The following is an 18,973-nucleotide window of genomic DNA, read 5'->3' as shown; positions in this document are numbered from 1 at the left end:
GTGGTGTTCGCATTGTGAGACGTTCTTTGAGGCGAAATCTGCGCACTTGACGTCTTCAAAGCGAGTGCTGGGTCATTCCGATTTGTGCCCGGCTGCATAAGCGCACTGGTCATCATTTTACATACCAGCTCGCGATGCGTCGCAAGTACAGGCGGATATCTCTCACTTGTGTGGCATGTCAGCGTCTGTTTGAAGATGTAAATTATGGAGGACTGTTAGTACTCGAGCAGAACTTTTTGCTGGGCTAGTTGGTTCATTGTGACTTGAGTGAAACAGCGCGAAAGGAGCCCGAAGGCGAAGCGAAGAAGGGACAGGAAAGAGCGCTGAAAGAGACTGTTAGCACGCTGCTAACGGGCAAGAAGTGCGAGTTCCTCGCTGGAACATGCGCCATTATAATGCCCGGTGTCATTTCTACTCTTTCCCGGCTTTCCAAAGGAAATCTCAAAGCCAAGAAAAGGAGAAATGCAGCAGAAATCACTCAAAAAGCTTGCCTCCATGTTTATAAAAGTACGATCCCCATTACATATCCTCTCCAAGCTGCCACGCAATGATAATTCAAACTTAGCGGGTGCCATTATCCTACTCGGCTGAGGCGATTATACTACGTCTGCGCATGACACTTGATGACCTGCGACTGTGACACTACTTTCTAAGAACTGGTGAAATGAAGCTATAATAATGAAAAAAAAAAAAGAATAACCACAGGCTGTCTATATATACTGTTGTCATGTATCCTGATTAAAGGCACATGGCTCTGACCACGTATAAAGACAAATAACCAGGTGGCAAAGTCAGAAACTGTCCATCACAAAATCTTTGAGATTTTTTTTTTTTTTTCGATTGTAGCCGTCGCATTACGCCTACAAAGACAGGTTCGAGCGAGGAAAATTTGTGAGGTAACTATTTGATGAACATTGAAGACTGAACGAAGATTGCTATATTTGGTGATGCGAAATTTGAGCGCAGATTTTCGAGTATTTTAGTTTTTCAATATGCTGACATAAAGAATTGGAGCCTAATCAATATTGTCCCCCATAACAATTTTTCAACTGGAACTCAATCCTTTCCCAGTTCTTGGTTGTTATAAAGGAGGCGCGGCGCATTCGTTTGGGTGGACGAGAGCAGAGGCGCCGCGCATTGCAGAGCAGTACAGGAGCACGCCGAGCGAGGGTGTAACGTGGGTGTAACTGTCTTTCCAAGATAATGCTACAGTAGTAACGCTCTCTGCGTCTCTGCGTGTCGAGAGCAGCGCGCCCGACCACGTGACCGCACTTCTCTCCCCAGCATTCTCCGCCTGCCCGCAGTGACGGCAGTTGCAACCTAAGGAGAGGCTTCGTGAAGAACCGCTTGTTTTGTATGCCTTTGTTCTTACAACGTTGGTTTTCACAGCGCGGCCACGTAGCGCGGCGATCTGCCTCCTTTGGCCTTTCGACGCCAGCAGCGACTCTCAAACATTCATACAGTACCTGAGCTGAAATTCTGCTCGCCGAGCTCCGACGCTTTGCAGCCGGCATTTTGAACGTCGCCGACTCAAGAGAGAGAAAAAACAACTGCTCTGAGCGGAGGAAAAGCCCTCCTCCTCTACCATTGGAAGCCAGTGATTCTGCTGTTCTACTCCTGCTCTCCCACTGAATGGCGCCCGCTTGTCTGAGAGCACTTTCGAAGTGCTCTCGAGTGCACCTGCTTTCCCACTCGAATTCGCCTAGACGACCTTGCCTCGAGCGGCTCGTGGGCGAAGTCGCCGCGTTTCTCTTCTGCGCAAACAAAGTTCACCACGGACAGTTTGCGCATTCCGATCTCCGATCTCCGTTCCCGTTTATACACTTTACACTGGATAAATCATTCATCTCTCAATTTGTGCCCTGTTGTATCACTCGTCATCTCAAATACACACGCAGCATATAGCCGTAAAGCTGCCACATTACATGAAATATCTCCCAACTGCCCCTGGGGCTGCTTATCTCGCTCCTGATCTGACGGTCCCGGCCGGGTTTGATTTCCGTACCTTCCCATCTTACAGCTGCCGAGTTGGCAGCTGGGAATTCGGGTTGCAATATGTAACATCTTCATGCCCAAAATACATGCGGCCTGTCAACTCCCACATGCCAGAGGCATGTACACCCTCTCAATGTTTTAACCTGAACGCGCAAGCGTCGACCGCCGAGTCGATAAGCGGAGCACAGCAGCAAACTATACAAGAATACGTACGTGCGCGATATGGACAGCCCGGTGCAATTGTCCTCCGCCAGGCTGTTCCGGGAACCGGACTCCACTCCCTCTTCTTTTGAGCACCGTTATCGTCTCCATACCTTTTTTTATTTTTGGAACGTTGTCATCTAATATAAAGGCTGATGCCGTTGCACTTGAGTTGGATGGAATGCGATAAAAAAATCCTCAATAAGGATTTCTTTGCTCGCTCTGGCCAGAAAGCAGATGAAAGCCGTTGCCCAACGTCAATGCAATAGCAACGGCGTCTGTATCATCGGACTATTCTGTTCGTCTTTATCGCCAGCTCCGATTCACCGAGGAGGAAACTTTCTTTAGCCGAAATGACATATCGATACATAGCAAAGTTTTTAACTGACCTTACTGAGACAGATTATGTTCCCTGATTGTGCCGTAAGATAAAAGCTGGGGAGTATCCTTACTGATAAAAATAGCAGACATCTCTTACAACACGCATTTCTGCAGACGGTGGCAGGATTCTACCTGTCATTGGCCCATGGCAATTTATTTCTTGATGTTAGTTCCTTACATTTCTACAACTGAATTACGTCCTTGTTTTAAGATAAAACTTAAGATAAAGTATTTAAGATAAATTCACGCTTCGAATTATGACAGAGCACTGTCTACATGCTTACTAAATTAGTGCAAGTATACATTATTACGGTAAATAAAATAAACGCGCACGCTCATGAAGGCTTTACAACTCCGACATCGCACGAAAAACGAAGAAGCAGGAAGGTTTCTTTGCCACATGCGTATGCTTATAAAGGCAGAGCACGCTTTACAGGAGCATCACTCTGAGCCTAATTGCGACGTCTCAACGGGAAGATACTATACCTTTTATCCTCCCTGGACGTATGTGAAGACTTGAAATGCAATAAAACCTAAAGGGAACCCACGGCAAGAGAATGGAGTGATTTATTTATTTATATGCTGCTCATTACACTCTATCAGCGCTACCGTAGCCCAACATTTGATTGCGCGTGCCGGATCTATCCACAGGTATTTTTGGGCCTAATTTGGCAGAAATGCATGTCAACCACCCTAAAAGCGACAAGCACCCAGGGAATAATATGGTAGATTACTGGTCCGCTGTTGAGAAAGCTGCAGTTAAATGCGGGCAAGCAAAATACAACCGTCTTTAATGTACAAAGAATGCAACGTCGACCAATTCCAACAAAGAGGCGGCAAGAATTAATGGATTTCTCGCTTTATTATTATTTTCGTAAAATTTCCTGCTGTCAAACACGTGACGCTGCTCAGAAAGATACTGCAGGGACGGTACTGTTAAGAGATGGAACCGCAAGCGGTTACGCTTCAATATGAGGAAGCGGGAGGGGTGGGGGGATTTAGGCACAAGATTGACATGAGTGCGGACTGACTGGACGTGGAGTTTCCTGACGTTACGTCTTGCAGGAGCTGTCAACTCAGGCCTCCCATTTCATATGGGAGGGTGATCTCAGAATCAGCCTATCGGGGCTGATTCTCGTTACCCCTACGACACGCAGGCACGTCCATGCGGCTTGGTTGAAGCGTGACTTTATATGTGGGCTGGTAGTTAACGCTCTCGCGTCATACCCTTCCCGTCCCCAATAATACTGATAGGGCGTGATAGGGGAATAATGTAGCAGGCAAAAGAAGCTTCCGCCGTTGTTATCGCAATTCAACTAGGGTTAACCAGAGTTTAACCACAACTAAACGTTTTTTTTTGTTTTGTTTTTTAGTGTTTAACGCCCCACAGCAACCCAGGCAATGACATTGCTCTTCCTACTGCTCTGGATGCAGAGGCCGAGTACCCTAATAGTATTGGCTGTAGCTGTGGGTAGTCCATGCAGGACGACTGTTATATCTCCTTTATGGAGGGATGGATACATACAGCGACCTTACACAACGCTTCAAATTCTCTAGGAGAGTGTATACCCACCACCACACAAATTCCTAACAAGACGACAAGAAATCGTCCGTAGGAAATTAAGACCAACTGCTTTCCCAACCCTGCGGTTTACGCACACATATTTCCCCACAGCATAAGCTCATCCAGTACTGGGTGCGAGGAAAAGCCGATCTTAATCATATCCTATGGAACTGCTCGGAAGACCCACCTCCCAAGACTCTCATAAAAGCTCCAACACTTGAATCCTGGGAGGAAGTGCTACGCAACGCAAACCACGATATACAATTGGGCGCCGAAACGCGCCAAGTAGTGCTGCAAGCCGCGTAATTCCGTTCGCTCAACGGATAGGGTCTAACAACTTATTCTTTCTCATCCAGCTAATTAAAGGGTGATTTCGGCTCAAAACATATGCACGGAAAGCATTAGATGATTTCAGTGCAGTTAATTGCATTGTATAATCATTGCCGCACCGTAACATATATGATGCTGCCTCCTGGCTGTGTTCACCCCCATGGCTCCTTAGATTCAAAAGCATTCCATAACGCAACCTAAAATGGACCCCCCCCCCCCCCCCCCCCTCACCTCAGGGAATGTGGTTTAGATGCTTTTTGTAAAACGTTAATAAAAAAGTAAAAAAACAACAACATGGGATTCGAACCACTGTCTTCGGCGTTCAAAAATGTAGCGCTAATCCATTGCGCCACGGTATTTTTTTCCCTTAATTGCTGGCTGTAATACAGTTCATAAAACGTGCTGGCCGCACTTCGGCTAGCACAACAAAATCTTTTCAGTGATGTATCAAGTATGGCAGTCCATTGACGCGGATCTATCAACGCTCGATACATCGCTCGAAGAGTGTTCGTGCACGGGGTGAACAACAGGCTCGGCATGTTCAAATTGCATTTTCGTTTTGCACAAAGCATGGAGACCCAGGACCATAATTAAATCGTATACGGGATATCATCCGATGATTTTTTCTCTTTATTACCGACTTTAGCATGGCATAGGTACAAATTGCATTGGCAAAACACGCCAGCAACACATTTACTGTCGTGACAGGTTTCAAAAATTTTCAACAGCACCAGTTCACCAAGCACTCCAATCCATGCTAGCTGTGCGATGTCAGTGCACGTTAAAGAACCCCAGGTGGTCGAAATTTCCGGAGTCCTCCACTACGGCGTCTCTCATAGCCTGAGTGGCTTTAGGACGTTAAACCCCACAAACCAACCAAACCAACCAACCATGTTGGCTGGTCAGAAAGTACTCGATGCACTTCTCTTAACCGTATGACACTTTCAATGAAACGCTCACGTACAGATCGCACTTCGGTATCTGCGTTGTTATACTGCATCATGGTTTTCTACAAACTGTGGAGGCCCATGAGCATAATAGCATCAAAAGGAATCTCATCTGTTTGTACAGGTAAAGACCTAATTCCATAGGGATATAACGAAAATTTTCTTTAATGTTCTTTGAATGATATCCCAGAAAAAAAAAAAAAATCGCCTCGCAGCAATAAAAAACGCGTGTTGTTTCAGGTTTTCTATAGATGAAACAGTTAGTCGACCAAGGGACAAAAAGGCCTTCGTCATGCATCCATGTTTTGACAGACAATACAAGGTCCTTTTAATTGTTCTTTTTTTTATAACGTTTTTTATTGCATCAGGGCATAATGGAATATGCTAGAAAAAGTTAAATGGCATTGAATGAACGAAAAAAGGTTGGGTGTTCTAATACAGTTCAAGAGAGAGCGATAATAAGGTCCTTGCGTCCAAGCGATGTACGAAGATGACTGCTTCGGCGAAAGACCCACTGCCGCCAAGTGCCGAATTCTCGTCGGCTTCAATTGGTGCTCTTATTCGCTTTCATACAGTTTATACTTTTTACCGCTAAGTGATGCTGCTGAGTGGACCCTACTATTGAGGGGCTTTAGACTCTACAGACCCTACTCCAGCGACTCTAGACCCCACCTAATTGGTTCACAGGAAGGGAAATGCTCAGTATCTGTCACTGTTGTTCCTGTGGACACCTGAATCGCGCCGTAGGGGAAGGAAAGGCGGATTGAAGTGGAAAGAGAGAAAGAGGAGCCGTAGTGGAGAGCTGCGGAGTAATTTCGACGACCTGGGGATCTTACCGTGAAAACGGAATCACGCCCGCAAGCCAACAGTTGACTGCCACTTGGCTCTTCCACTAAGAAGATCCAGTAACTCTACTTCCGACAAGCTCTCTCTCTCTCTCTCTCTCTCTCTCTCTCTCTCTCTCTCTCTCTCTCTCTCTCTCTCTCTCTCTCTCTCTCTCTCTCTCTCTCTCTCTCTCTCTCTCTCTCTCTCTCTCTCTCTCTCTCAGGCAATGAGGGACGCCGTATTTCGACCACCTGTGTACGTGCACTGCTATTGCACAGTACACGGACGCCACTCCGTTTCGCCTGATGAAAGGTGCAGTATTCGTCAGTCTGTCACACATCTCAGTGAAGACCTGAACTGCGCCGTAAGAGAAGGAGGGAAGGTGGAATGAAAGAGGAAATAGAGAATGAGATGCCGTAGTGGAGGGCTACGGAGTAATTCCGACCACATAGGGGTCTAATGTGCACTGGCATATCTCTATAATGACACCGCAAAGCGCACTGGACGCATTTGCCCTTCGCCTTCACCGAAACGAGGCCGCCGCAGTCGGATTCCAACCCGGGTATTTCGGAACAGTAGCCAAGCGCCTTAGCCACTGAGCCACCGCGACTGATGTGTCTCATGCAGGCATGAACACCCCACTGCGGCCGAGATCTCGACACAAGCATTGTAGTACACGCCGCACAGGGCGCTCAGCAATCCTGTGCAAGTAAGTCAGCGCGTAGCTGGGTTGTTGAAGCGCTTTATGCGAAATGTACAACGCGTGTGTCGAGAGCTCTGCGCAGCTGTGTGTTTAGCCTGCATGGATTTGCAGGATCCTGACATGGACATGTTTGGACACTCAGAGAGGTTACAATGCCCGCTTCACAATGCACATGCCGCAGATACGCCGTAACGGGATGTTAGCTCGATGAAAGATGGTGCCTCATGCCTTGGTAAGAGTATACGCGCGAGGCGGCCTCGGTGCGACAGAATCGTATACGTGTCGCGTGCGTTTGTAATAATCCACACAGGTGGTTCACAAAATTTCTCACTGGCAATCTATCTAACCATGAATGGAATAACGGATCAATAACCGACTATATTGCTATTGACATTTGAATGTTTTTATGATAGTTTACATTATTTAAAGGTAAACAGTTGGCAGCAAGGCGCTAACAAGCGTCCTCCGCAATTAGATGCGCTAACTTCTCGCTATTTTTTTCTGGAAGTGAACATCCTATACACAATGAGTGATGCTCACCTGAGTGAATCACTTACTGAAAGACTCTAGCAGTCTTTGTATATTCTATATGGAGAACGTGTTCGTCTCGTCATTCAAAAAAGTGAATAAGTTGTAAACGATATCAGGCAACACAGCTAATTAGCTGCTCACTCGAGAACGTAAGTAATAATGGCAGTGAGAAAATAAGCAGTCACTCTCAGCACAGAATACTATGAGTCTCAGTCACAAAATATTTACTGTAATCGGCAGTTGAACAGCACTGTATCATGTGATAAGGTCGCACTTTCGCTCGAAGTTCATTGGAGAACCACGAGAGCAGCCAAAGTCGCGAGCGAAACTTGCGCTATGTTGTAGCGGCGTGTTACAGAGCTCTTCGCCGTTATCTTCACCGCAAAAAAAGTGACAGCCGAACGTAAAGAACGCAGTATGACTGCTCACAGGAGCCGAGGAGTCTGTGGTGATATTGTCCGAAGCGCTTGCGTTTTGGACGCTGTCTTGAAAAGCTCGCCAAGCAATGTTGATGCCCGCCACGGCTGCCTGGAGATCCAAGCCTAATGTTTGGTGCCCTCCTGCGGTACCCGCCGACATGAGACATCCGTGGTTCTCGAAAACAATAGCGCGGCAAGTTGAATTACGTTCGATGCAGCTGAAGAAGAGCGTGGCCGCTATGCGAGCCCCGATGCCTGCGTACAAAACGGAACGCGGAGCGCCCGGGGAGTACCACGGAAAGTAGAGATGGTACGGGGTCAAAACAAAGTCTCTGTACGTGGCTACAACCTCACTATCCAGTTCAAGTTGTCGACGAACCCTGTTAGGTTTATTTGCGTCGGTGGTTTCCTCTGCGGTAACGTCTCTCCGCAAAAGTTTCTCGGCGACGGACACTCTGTTCAACAGGGCGCCGGCGCTCATGTTAGGGTACGTCTCATGGAGAACACTGATGTCATCAGACTTCAGCGTGCCCAGAAGTGTCAAGAATGGCCGGATGCTGTCCTCGCTAAGATGTTCGAGAGGACTCCCTTTATGAGACGTGTTCTTGTTTAGGACGTTCAAGAATGAGTTGGTCACGTTGCGCGCAATGACCATTATTTCTTTCATTGCTTCATTACTCGCGTTCAAAAGGAATTTGCTGAGCACGTGCGGGAAGAGCCTGTACGTGTCCATAAAGCAGTGCCGCTCTTGTTGGCTCGTTGCTTCTTGTCGTGACCCAAAGAAGCTGTCGCGCATTTGTGCACTTGCGTAAAAAATTGCCGCCTGGACAGCAAGGAAGCCTAGTATGTCTTTTGCCACGGCTTCCCCTCGGGTACTGACTAGTCCAAGTAGTGCCGCAAATGACCGGAGGTCGAACATAAAGATAGCGTCGATGTCCTCCACAGATGCGTTAAAGTACTGCTGAAGAACTGAGTTCCACTTATTTTCCGTAACAGAACGTGTGACGCGAAAAATGGAGGCTGTGTCTCTTATGACCTCCTTCTTGTCGGTGGACCGAATGTATACGTCGAAGACGTCGGTAGCACCGACAAGGCGCTCCAGGATCTCGGACAGGCGGCTATCGTTAACATTTCCGACCATGCTCTCGCAGGCGACGCGCAAGTAGGTCGCCGCTTGCAGTGTCGTGACGAGTTGCTGGAACCTCCCCAGGACGGACTGGAAGGCGAAGTCCAGGCGAAATTCCAGCGTTAAGCCTCTGTTACCCCGACGTTGCAACAAGTCGACGCCGAAAAACACGGGCAGTGCCACCCGCCTAGCCATAAAAAACAGAGCAGTTAAGAAGTCAGAGCGCTCACTCCTCTCCGGCCATGTCAGTCCTACTTCGGCCAGTACTGTCTTCAGGTCACTGTTGGCAGTGTGCTCCTCAAATCCAAGACACATCTCCATGTAGCGCGCGACTTTGCCTATGGGCTCACTTTCCATGCTGCTAGCCTTGACTTCACCCACGCGCAACAGGGCTGAATCGATGAAAGAGCAGAGGTTTTCAGCGCGCGACGATGTCTTGGGGTGTCTTTGCGTCCACGACCCACAGGAGAACTTGTAAAAATTGTCGCAGGGGTCCACGCTAGTGTTCATCGCATCCAGAAGAAGCGTGGCGTACGCGTTGGCGGCTGAATCGTCGGTGGTACCTAAACGCGGATTTTTCGTGCTCGCATTGCTTCCGGGAGGTCGTTGTAAAGCTTGAGGGCGAGATCGAGGCCTAATGATCCCTATGACCCGCCAGGTAACGCCTAAGAAAACGATGGCGAATATGGCGGTGAAGCACAACACGCCGGCCATTGTCTGAAGGGAGGCCCTCTGCCGTGTGGCTGCGCCTTTCTTGTGTCCTCTGCCGGTTCTGCTTCCAGCAAAGCCCTGCGTCGCGCCAGTACAAGAGAGGTCATTCGTATTACGCACGAAAGCTGAGGTGAGGATCGTTTGTGCCGTCCCTCAGCCGATACTATACTTCCGGACGTTTTGTGTGTGCAACTAAAGGAAGGGGATACTGGCTTTTGTCTCGGAAGCGTGAAGACAAATTTGCAAAGACTAACCGTCTTTGCAAATTACCCCTGTCGCCCTTCCTCACCCCTGCCCTTAACTACGAAGAACCCACTCCCCGTGGTACGGGCACGAAGGCCTGCCTTAATTATTCGCTTTCCTGCGTAACCACCTTCGTTGCAGAACCACAGAAATGAGTGCAGAAAACTAATGAGTCTCACGTACGTCAAGGCTTTCTCTCGTGCTGTTTCCAAATCACTTGCTTTTGCTAGTCTTTGATGTTGCTGACCCGGAACTGGTGAGAAAGGGTTACCTTCTTGCGACCGCAAATTGACTAAATGCTGAAGCTGTTGATATCTTAGCATAATAACCCCATGAAAAAAAAATATATATCCATCCTTTTGAACCTTCGGTTGGCAAGTGGCAGATTTATGAGAATTTGAAGCCGTCCTCTTCACTTTAAGAGGAGAGAAAGAGAGGGGGAAGCAGAAGAGGGAAGACGCGGAAATGTGACGTAACGGGCGGTGGATGGGCTGAGTGGAAAGGAGTAAAGCGTGGCTCACAGTTATTGGTGGATGGAATCAGAAGAAAAGGGTGGCAATTTTGGGAAGTTGGTACGAATACGGTTAATCCGTGGATCCGTGTGAACTTTTCTTTGCGTGTTTTTAATGAAATCTTTCAGTTGATAGTAAGCACCTCGCCTTGTCCATACATCTTCTATCGTTTTTTTTGTGCGGTGCTACAAAGACATGAATCGTGAGCGAGGGTAGAGAGGGGAACGGCGTGTACGCCGCTTGAAGGCTGACGGACTGGACCACGCCGCCCACTGACATGGTCTGATAACCTGCCAGCGGCTGCGGCTACTCTTTCCGGAACACCAATGCTAAAGCATACTTTGCTTCATCACTGGCGTTGATCGCCGATACTTCCTCGTGAGCCCGGACCGGTGGCTACAGTTCGCGAGCCGTACCAGGAGTTCCCACTGTGACGCTGCCACGCTCCTCATCAATGACCACATGTTATGGTGGGCGGACATTTAGAGGTGTTTAATGGGGCCTCATAGTGCACCGAGTATCTTATATTACTGTAAACAGGGAAGGCCTTTTCTAGCATGTGCCAGCAGCCGCCTGCGGGCACTTGCCATCGCTCGCTTCAAAAATGCACTCTCGCGTTTTACTCAAAACATTCTCATCAAGCGCAATGGCCTTCGAACTAGCGTCTTCGTAGTGCCGTATCCGCATGCTACAAGGACTGGAGCAATAAACTTCCATATTTTGAATAAGGCAACCAGCTGAGCGGTATTGCTGCAAGGAGCGTAAACCTTGAGAAACTAGTATTTTAATCAATACCTTACGACCTTATGTAGTTTTCGTCCCGATTTCTTCTAGGAATTCAGGAGCTAATCATTAACTATACGTATATAGCTGAATAGAGGAAGGTAGCGAACCAGAGCATCATTCCGTACCTCATCTCTGCCATCCATCTTTCCCTTTTCTCCACCCTCTCTCTCTGGTTGAATATGTGCGGAGGTTTTAGTTTCAGTTGACCGTGTTTGATGTTCCGCTTCCTGACGGCTTGTAGATGACGACTTCGGCTTGTTCATGGCGAATTGTGCTGTGTGTTATTGCCTATTTTTATTTGTTAGACTGTCAAAATTTTTAATAATTACTATTATGATTCCTTTTTGCTCGCCGAATTGTAATGTGTATTGTATTTTTTGTTTTTTCTGTGTGTGATTGTTACCTGGTATGCCCCTTCTGCTTGGGCCATATAAGGCCTGCAGTATTTTGAAATAAATAAATAAATAAATAAATAAATAAATAAATAAATAAATAAATAAATAAATAAATAAATAAATAAATAAATAAATAAATAAATAAATAAATAAATAAATAAATAAATAAATAAATAAATAAATACATAAATAAATAAATAAATAAATAATGACGTGGAAAGGATTACTCAATAGAAAGATACAGCGGAAGTCGTATGCAACCAACGTTTTCAAATACCGTTGCACGACTGCGTCTTAAATTTTCAAAGGAGCCAAATAAGTAAGCACATGAACACATTAACTGTAATGAAAGCCACATCAGACAAGCCGCTGTCCACTCGTCAAACAGTGCTGGTAGAATTTATTTTAATAAGGCGCATCCCCCCAACCCGCCCACAGTCAATCAGCATCCCTCTTTTTTACAAGAACGTATTTGCGTTCTTGTTTCCCATATGAGACGCCAGCGACAGCGGACTGGTAGCTCTGACCGTCAGTTTAAGTTTTAAGGCATCCGACGAAACAGTGGCCCCTCCAAATTCCCTGGTGGTGGTGGTGGTGAAAACATTTATTATTATAATACATATAGGTATGTACACTAGGTGGGATGCCTAGACAGGCACTCCATTGGCGTTTGCCGCAGCCCGGGCGCGCTGCGTTTGGGCCTTTTGGGCTTTTGGACCTTTTGGGCCTCTAGGGTGCAGCAGCCGGACAGGGTCGCCTCCCAGTTCTCTCGGGTGGGGTTGGGGATAGGGGGCAAAGATGGGGTTTTCTGGCAGGCCCACACCATGTGGTAGATGTCAGACACCTCCCCACAGTGCGAGCACAGCCCGTCGAATTGCGGATCAAAATGTTTTAGAATAGCCGGGCACAACATTGTATTGGTGAGCAGGCGCAGGAGCACCCGCTCGTTAGCCTTCCCCAGCCCTTTGCACGGGGTGGGAAGAGTTTGGTGCGTAGATCTCTAATATTCACATATTTCTTTAAATTTGTACACTGGGCTGAAATCAAAATCCCGGTCCGCGTCGGGTCCCGTGGGAAATGCCCGGAGAGAAAGCGCGCGGGCGGCGGCGTCGACTGCCTCATTCCCTTGGAGACCTTGGTGACCTGGAGCCCAAACGAGAGATCGGTACGCGGGATCCGAATCTCGACTGCAATTTTTGTATATGCGGTAAGCTAGAGGAGCAGTCCACTCCCTAAATCAACTAAATACTTTCAGTATAAGCTTGAAAGTTGAATTTGGTCGTAGAGGTTGAATTGTGATTGCGGTGCACCATACTGAGAGCTAGTTTCCAGGTAACAGACTTATTCCAGGAATGATGCTTTGCGGGAAAGTTTTGCCGTTCGACTCACGTAATGGAATAAGGATGAAGAGTACTCGCCGCCAGTCGGCGTCTGCCACTTGCTCGCTTTCGCCAATGAACGGCTCCTGCGGGGGCTCCGTTTGGGGGACTGTAGTGGAGAACCCTGCACCTCAGCACCGGGTGAGGACACTTTGCTGTAAAAGCATGCCAAGCCTTAAATTAGTCAAACTTGTATTAGGCACAAGAGTGTGGAGAGCCACGGTACAGAAGTTAGCGCCTTGCTACGCAACTCCGCCTGGATTTAAGTTTGTCTCCAAAAGCCCATTCAACGCCCGCGAATGAACATATTTCAATTCTAAACCTTAATTGTGAGAGTTTGGCAAGAAGTAACCTAACAAGGATGGATGGTAAATAAGGATTTGTCAGCTGTAGTGCTCGAAGAAAAGTGCTATGTGCGACTGGGTGAAGATTCTCAAAATGTGTTCTAAATAACGAGGAGCCCTGGTAAAGCGCCATTTTAACCCCAAACCCTAGATCTCGAGCTAAATGCCTTTAGGCGGACGTTGCTATTCACCGTGTGTTGCAAGAAACGGGAGCCCGAGAGCACGGTTGTTTGTGTTATTCTCAACGACAATATCGCTGATTGGTGAGATGTAGTTTTGCCGATGCAATGCTGCGCCATGCACGCTACCTTTTTTTTTTTTTAATTTGTTCACAGGAAGGGAAAGGCGCAGTATCTGTCTCACTTGTGTTCTGTGGACACCGGAACCGAGCCGTAACGGAAGGGATGAAGGTGGGAGTGAAAGTGGATAGAGAGAAGGGGGAGCCGTAGTGGAGGGCTACGGAGTAATTTCGATCACTTTGGGGAATTTTAACGTGCGCTGACATCGCACAGCCCACGGACGCCTCTCCGTTTCGCCTCTACATTACCTTTGGGAATTGTCTGGATTCTGTAGGCACGTGACAGCCTAGCTGTCATGCCGGGCCAGTCTCTTAGTATAAAAATTCGCTTGGACTGAGTGGTAGTATGCCATGCGTTAAGGTTTTCTGATGCCGACATGTTCCTGCAAGTTCGTTCAGTTTTTAACGCGATTGTGTTAAGGGTACCGTGTCGCAGAAAAGCCTGCGTTGTCGTCGGCGCCTACATTATTAGCCACGAGCGAAAAATCCAGATGAAAGCAAACATTTACTCAGGAACAGGTCAAATATTGCTCGGACTGACGTAAAAAGCTTCAGGAGGACTCTTGTAATCAAAGTAATTTAGTTGAAAAGAAGATTCAGTAAATTTCGGTTCAGATGAGATTTCAACCCAGGGCCTTCAGATTGTGGCACAGGCGACCATAGGCCATGAAGGCTCGCTAGTTCAAGCGGCATAAAGGTGGACCTAATGAATGCGCTGGGGTCTTTGTCTGAATGAATTGTCTCAGAAACACGTACTAATGCGTACATGAGTAATTATGAGCACATTAACTGCGAATTATGTAGTTATACGGTATCACTGGCAAATGATCCCAGCACGATAGACGCTGTGACCCGTGACGTTATTTAAAGATATAAAGGAGCCCACCGCGTAGCCGCAGATAGACGCTGATACAGTGAACTAGATTCGAGTTCACTGTAACGCTGATAATCAAATGGAAATGCAAACCTTTCAATAAGCTATTTTTTTTTTTTTTTGCGTGACAGCATAAGGGTAAAAAACAAACTCGGTTGCACGCACGGGGCTCTTACGAAACGCGAAAAATTAGCTGTAAGCAAAAAAAGAAAAAAAGTCTAGCAGATCTACGGAATCAAACTCGGTTGCACGCACGAGATTTCTCAAAAATTGTGACACAATCGTTCTTTGTGAAGTGTGCAGGGCGGTATATTGTGATATTTTGCTTCCCATTTGGCATCCATCTGCTAATCAAGTGGAATCGAACCAAATACATATGTACCTTAGATTGCGTGCCACTAATTGTAAGCGTAGGTAAGTGTAGGTGGCACCGATAAGTGAGACAGATACAGCGCCTTTCTTTTCCCAAAAGCCAGCTTAAACGAAGAGGCGTCCGTGTGCTGTGCGATGTCAGCGCACGTTAAAGATCCCCAGGTGGTCGAAATTACTCCGTAGACCTCCACTACGGCTCCTCTTTCTCTCTTTCCACTTTCACTCCCATCTTCCTCCCTTCCCTTACGGCGCGGTTCAGGTGTCCACATAGCAAGTGTGACAGATACAGCGCCTTACCCTTCCGTGAACCAATTATTATTATTATTATTATTATTATTATTATTATTATTATTATTATTATCATCATCATCATCATTATTATTATTATTATTATTATTATTATTATTATTATTATTATTATTATTATTATTATTATTATTATTATTATTATTAGCAATAAATGTATAAAAAACTTGGCGGAATCATCATCATCATCATCAAATATGGTGAGGCAACCAAAAAGAGAATAAAATAATATGCCTCTGCCCGTGTCACTCTAGGTATAACAGGCTCAATCCAATCGAATATAAAAGAATTGGTCCCGAAGGACAAGCTTGGTCTGTGTTTGCACCCGTAGGCGAAAGAACCCGAAGGTTCCAAAAAAATGCGGGAATCTCTACGCAGCGGCCCACAGCCGGAGAGCGGGCCCGGGGAGATCCCCCGTGATCTCCCCTGGGAAGTAGAGGGAAGGGATGGGACAAGGGAAAGGGAAATGGGATATAGGGAAAGGGTTATGGGATTGTAGGAGGGATCGGGGCAGCTTAGGGGTTTCTCAAATGATCCTGATTCGATTCGAGCTCCAATTCCTTGGCCTCAGTTGAGGGCGAGCACTCGCTTTAGCCAATGCACGGCCCTCGGCCTTCAAGCGCATTCACATCCGCATCACGTTCGCCGGGTCTCCGCCACATGAGACAGGCTGCTGGGCCACATTGGGTTTCCCCGTCCCCCAAGTCAGGCTCCCTCGCCCCGACTGTACTAGGGCTACTGGAGGGGCGCATTTCGCCGTACTAAGATTCTTTCAGCCCTACTCCAAGGTACTAAGAGAGGTGCCCAGATTCACCTGTTGTAGACAACCCTCCATTCACCGTTTTCTCTCCAACATAGTATGTTGACGGCTAATTTCTGGTTGACCACTCCAGGTTCACCGTCTGATAATGTCCGCAAAGATACTCGTGCACGCACCTACAGAGGTACGGCACTGAGGGGTCACCACTCTCCCCCCCCCCTTTTTTTTTTTGGCCTTGAGTCAGCGAGCCGCGGTTCCCTTAGTACTTCGCGAGCAGCGCCACCGGGCCCTTGGCAGCGGGCTGGGCTTTCCCTCGGCCAGCACTACCGCCCAGGACCAAGGGGTCTCGAACCCCCCGCTTCTTCCGCGGTTAGCAAGCCGCGGTTCCTTGCGTACTGCGCGGGCAAAGCCACCTTTAGGTGGCCGGCTGGGCTTACCTATGGCCCGCCTACTAACCTCGGTACTGCGGGGCGTTACCCCCTGGAGGAGGTCCAAGTCAGCGAGCCGCGGTTCCTCTCGTACTACGCGAGCAGCGCCATTGTTCCCTTAATGGCCGGCTGAGCTTTCCCTCGGTCAGTCGTACCGACTCGGTTCCTCACAAGGGGACTTTACTTCCCCTTAATGCAAGCATATGAACCAGTCAGCCGCGGTTCCTCACGTACTACGCGGCTGAGCCATTGTCCCCTTACAGCCGGCTGGGCTTTCCCTCGGCCAGCCAACTGACTCATATCATTGCGGGGTCTGACTCCCCTGAGTAGTTCTGCGTGTTCGTTGAAGATACTGACAGTGAGGGACACATGTGCTTTAGCACGTTGTGCGACCACCCTCTTTTCCCAAGTTTCTGGCTTACTAGAAACCATGTAGGCTACTTTGACACCGTCTTTTTCGCCTTTTCGAGCCTAAAGGCAAGTTCCCCAGAACCTGGACTTGGTTCGCCCCAGCCGCGGCCCCGCGAGGACCCACTCCTCCTGGCAGCGGAAACCAACGTGTCTGCGGCTGGGAGATGCGCTCTCTCGCACCCCTCTCTCGCACCGAGGGGTAATTTTGATCCAACATACGGAGTCAGCTAACTGCATTTCCTTTAGTACTCTGCAGCTACGCCACCGTTCCCTAGGCGGCGGGCAGGGCTTTCCCTCGGCCTACCGACCGCCCCGTACATTGGGAATTTTGTTCCGCTTTTAACCGGATTCCACGTGCCCAGTCCGAACCCCTTCAGACTTGCCCCCGTGTTAGGCATCGGGCTACGTGGGCGCGGCACGCTCACAATGCCGCAGGGAGTAAGCTGACAACCTCCGTATGGGTTCCGAATCCCCGGGGATTCGCAACCCCTCAGTATGGGTTCCGGCTGCACCCATACTGACCGCTGGCCGTTGCAACTGGACAAAGCCTAGCAGCCTTAACCGCTCTGGCCCATCCAGCTGGCGGGAGGGACCGCGTGCAGGTCGCCAGATCGGATTTGCCCCCCCCTGGCGGAATCAACAGTCGGAATTAAAGACGCTGTATACTCTTAAGACGAAGCTTGAGAGTCACCTTAATTATAGAGGGTTTTAATTTCAAATGACGGAGGCCAACAGGCAGGGACTGAGATGAGGGCGTATAGAGTTGGGTCACCCGCAATGCCGTAAGGATAATCTTCGAACAAAAATTATTCAAATGTTTAACTCGGCTAAACTTAAGTAACCAAAGCGAAAGCGACGGCACGTTTCGCTCGACCCGCCTCTGTTCGTATCTGTGCGCATGCCGTTGTCTCAGTCACCGCTTCTGTGCCCCGATAGCGGCTTGTGTAACAGTTGATATGACTGCGACGCGAGTGAGGCACTACGGAATATCGGGTCGTTATTAGCGGTCGTTACGACATACGACACCCTCATCCACCTTATTTGCATACGGTGCATCGACCACTTCCACAAACTTTGTTTCCTGGGAGCAGACATATGACTATCCAAGTAGCCCAATTTAAACACTGAAAGACGCGCTAGCACGGGAATATAAGGGGATGGGGTCCAAAGATCAAGCTCAAGGACTTGAGTTGTTCGAACGCTCTGCGTGGCATTCCTCCGCGCGACACCGGAATGGAAAAACATTCTTTAGACATGTTTAGGACATCCTACTTGTGATAACGCGAAAACATCACTCTTTGTGACCGCAGTGTACCTACATATGCATTAATGCGATAGCATTAAAGGCCCCGTTCACCAGAAAATCCGGTGTCGATTTTGTGATGTAAAACTCAGGAGCATGACGCTGCCAGGCAGTAGCTGGCTACTGATATGGCCGCGCACTGACTGGAGGTGGGGTTACCTGACGTTATGTTTGCCAGGAGCGGCCAACTCCGGCCTCTCCTTTCATATGGGATGGTGATATCAGAATCAGCCTTCTTCGCCAGGCACATTACCCCTACGCCACGCAGGCACACGGCTTGGATAAAGCGGTGTTATATGTGGGCTATATGTGGCTATTATATGTGGGCTGGTGGCCTGAGCTATCGCGTCATACCCTTAAAATAAAAACGGACCTTAAATGTTCTTAGTTCTTAAAATGTATTTTAAACGTAAACATAAAGGTCTTCACTGGTTTCGGCAGATGCTGCTTGGCAGTGGTATCTGTTGCTCTGCCGTCATCATACTCGCCGCTTCGGTGGTAGACGACGGCTCTTGTGATCCGTGTCTCCTCTTCCAATCTTTTCATACCTTTCAACTCTCTTCTGTCAACAAGTGAGATCAGTGGTGGTTCAGCCAGGGACAGATGGCTGGCCTGTGCACTTTCTTTTAAGAAGAAAGCCTTACTTGCCTTATGAGTGCATTGAAAACAAGTATGGGTAGAAACTGGGGACAGGAGGCGACAACAAAACTGTAGCGTGATTTAGTATCAGTATTTTGACGGAATCATCCTTTTTTCACCATTCAGGAAGGCGTGATGCCATTTCGCTTCCCATCTAGCATCCAACTACTGGTCAAGAGGCTAGTTTGCG

At 48.1% G+C, this 18,973-nt stretch overlaps 1 protein-coding gene across 1 annotated transcript; it reads right to left on the bottom strand.

The window, feature by feature from the left end:
* Positions 1 to 7,732: 7,732 nt before the first annotated feature.
* Positions 7,733 to 9,532, bottom strand: LOC146179132 (neprilysin-1-like). Its single transcript, XM_084580123.1, has one exon. It carries the CDS (start codon positions 9,530 to 9,532, stop codon positions 7,733 to 7,735), a length of 1,800 nt encoding a protein of 599 aa, XP_084436249.1.
* Positions 9,533 to 18,973: the final 9,441 nt, after the last annotated feature.

The sequence above is a fragment of the Amblyomma maculatum genome, chromosome 9 (assembly GCF_055883805.1).
Source record: "Amblyomma maculatum isolate TAMU_Amacu chromosome 9, ASM5588380v1, whole genome shotgun sequence".
Classification (NCBI taxonomy): domain Eukaryota; kingdom Metazoa; phylum Arthropoda; class Arachnida; order Ixodida; family Ixodidae; genus Amblyomma; species Amblyomma maculatum.
The sequence above is the reverse complement of the archived record's forward strand: the minus strand, read 5'-3'. Positions and strand labels throughout refer to the sequence as shown.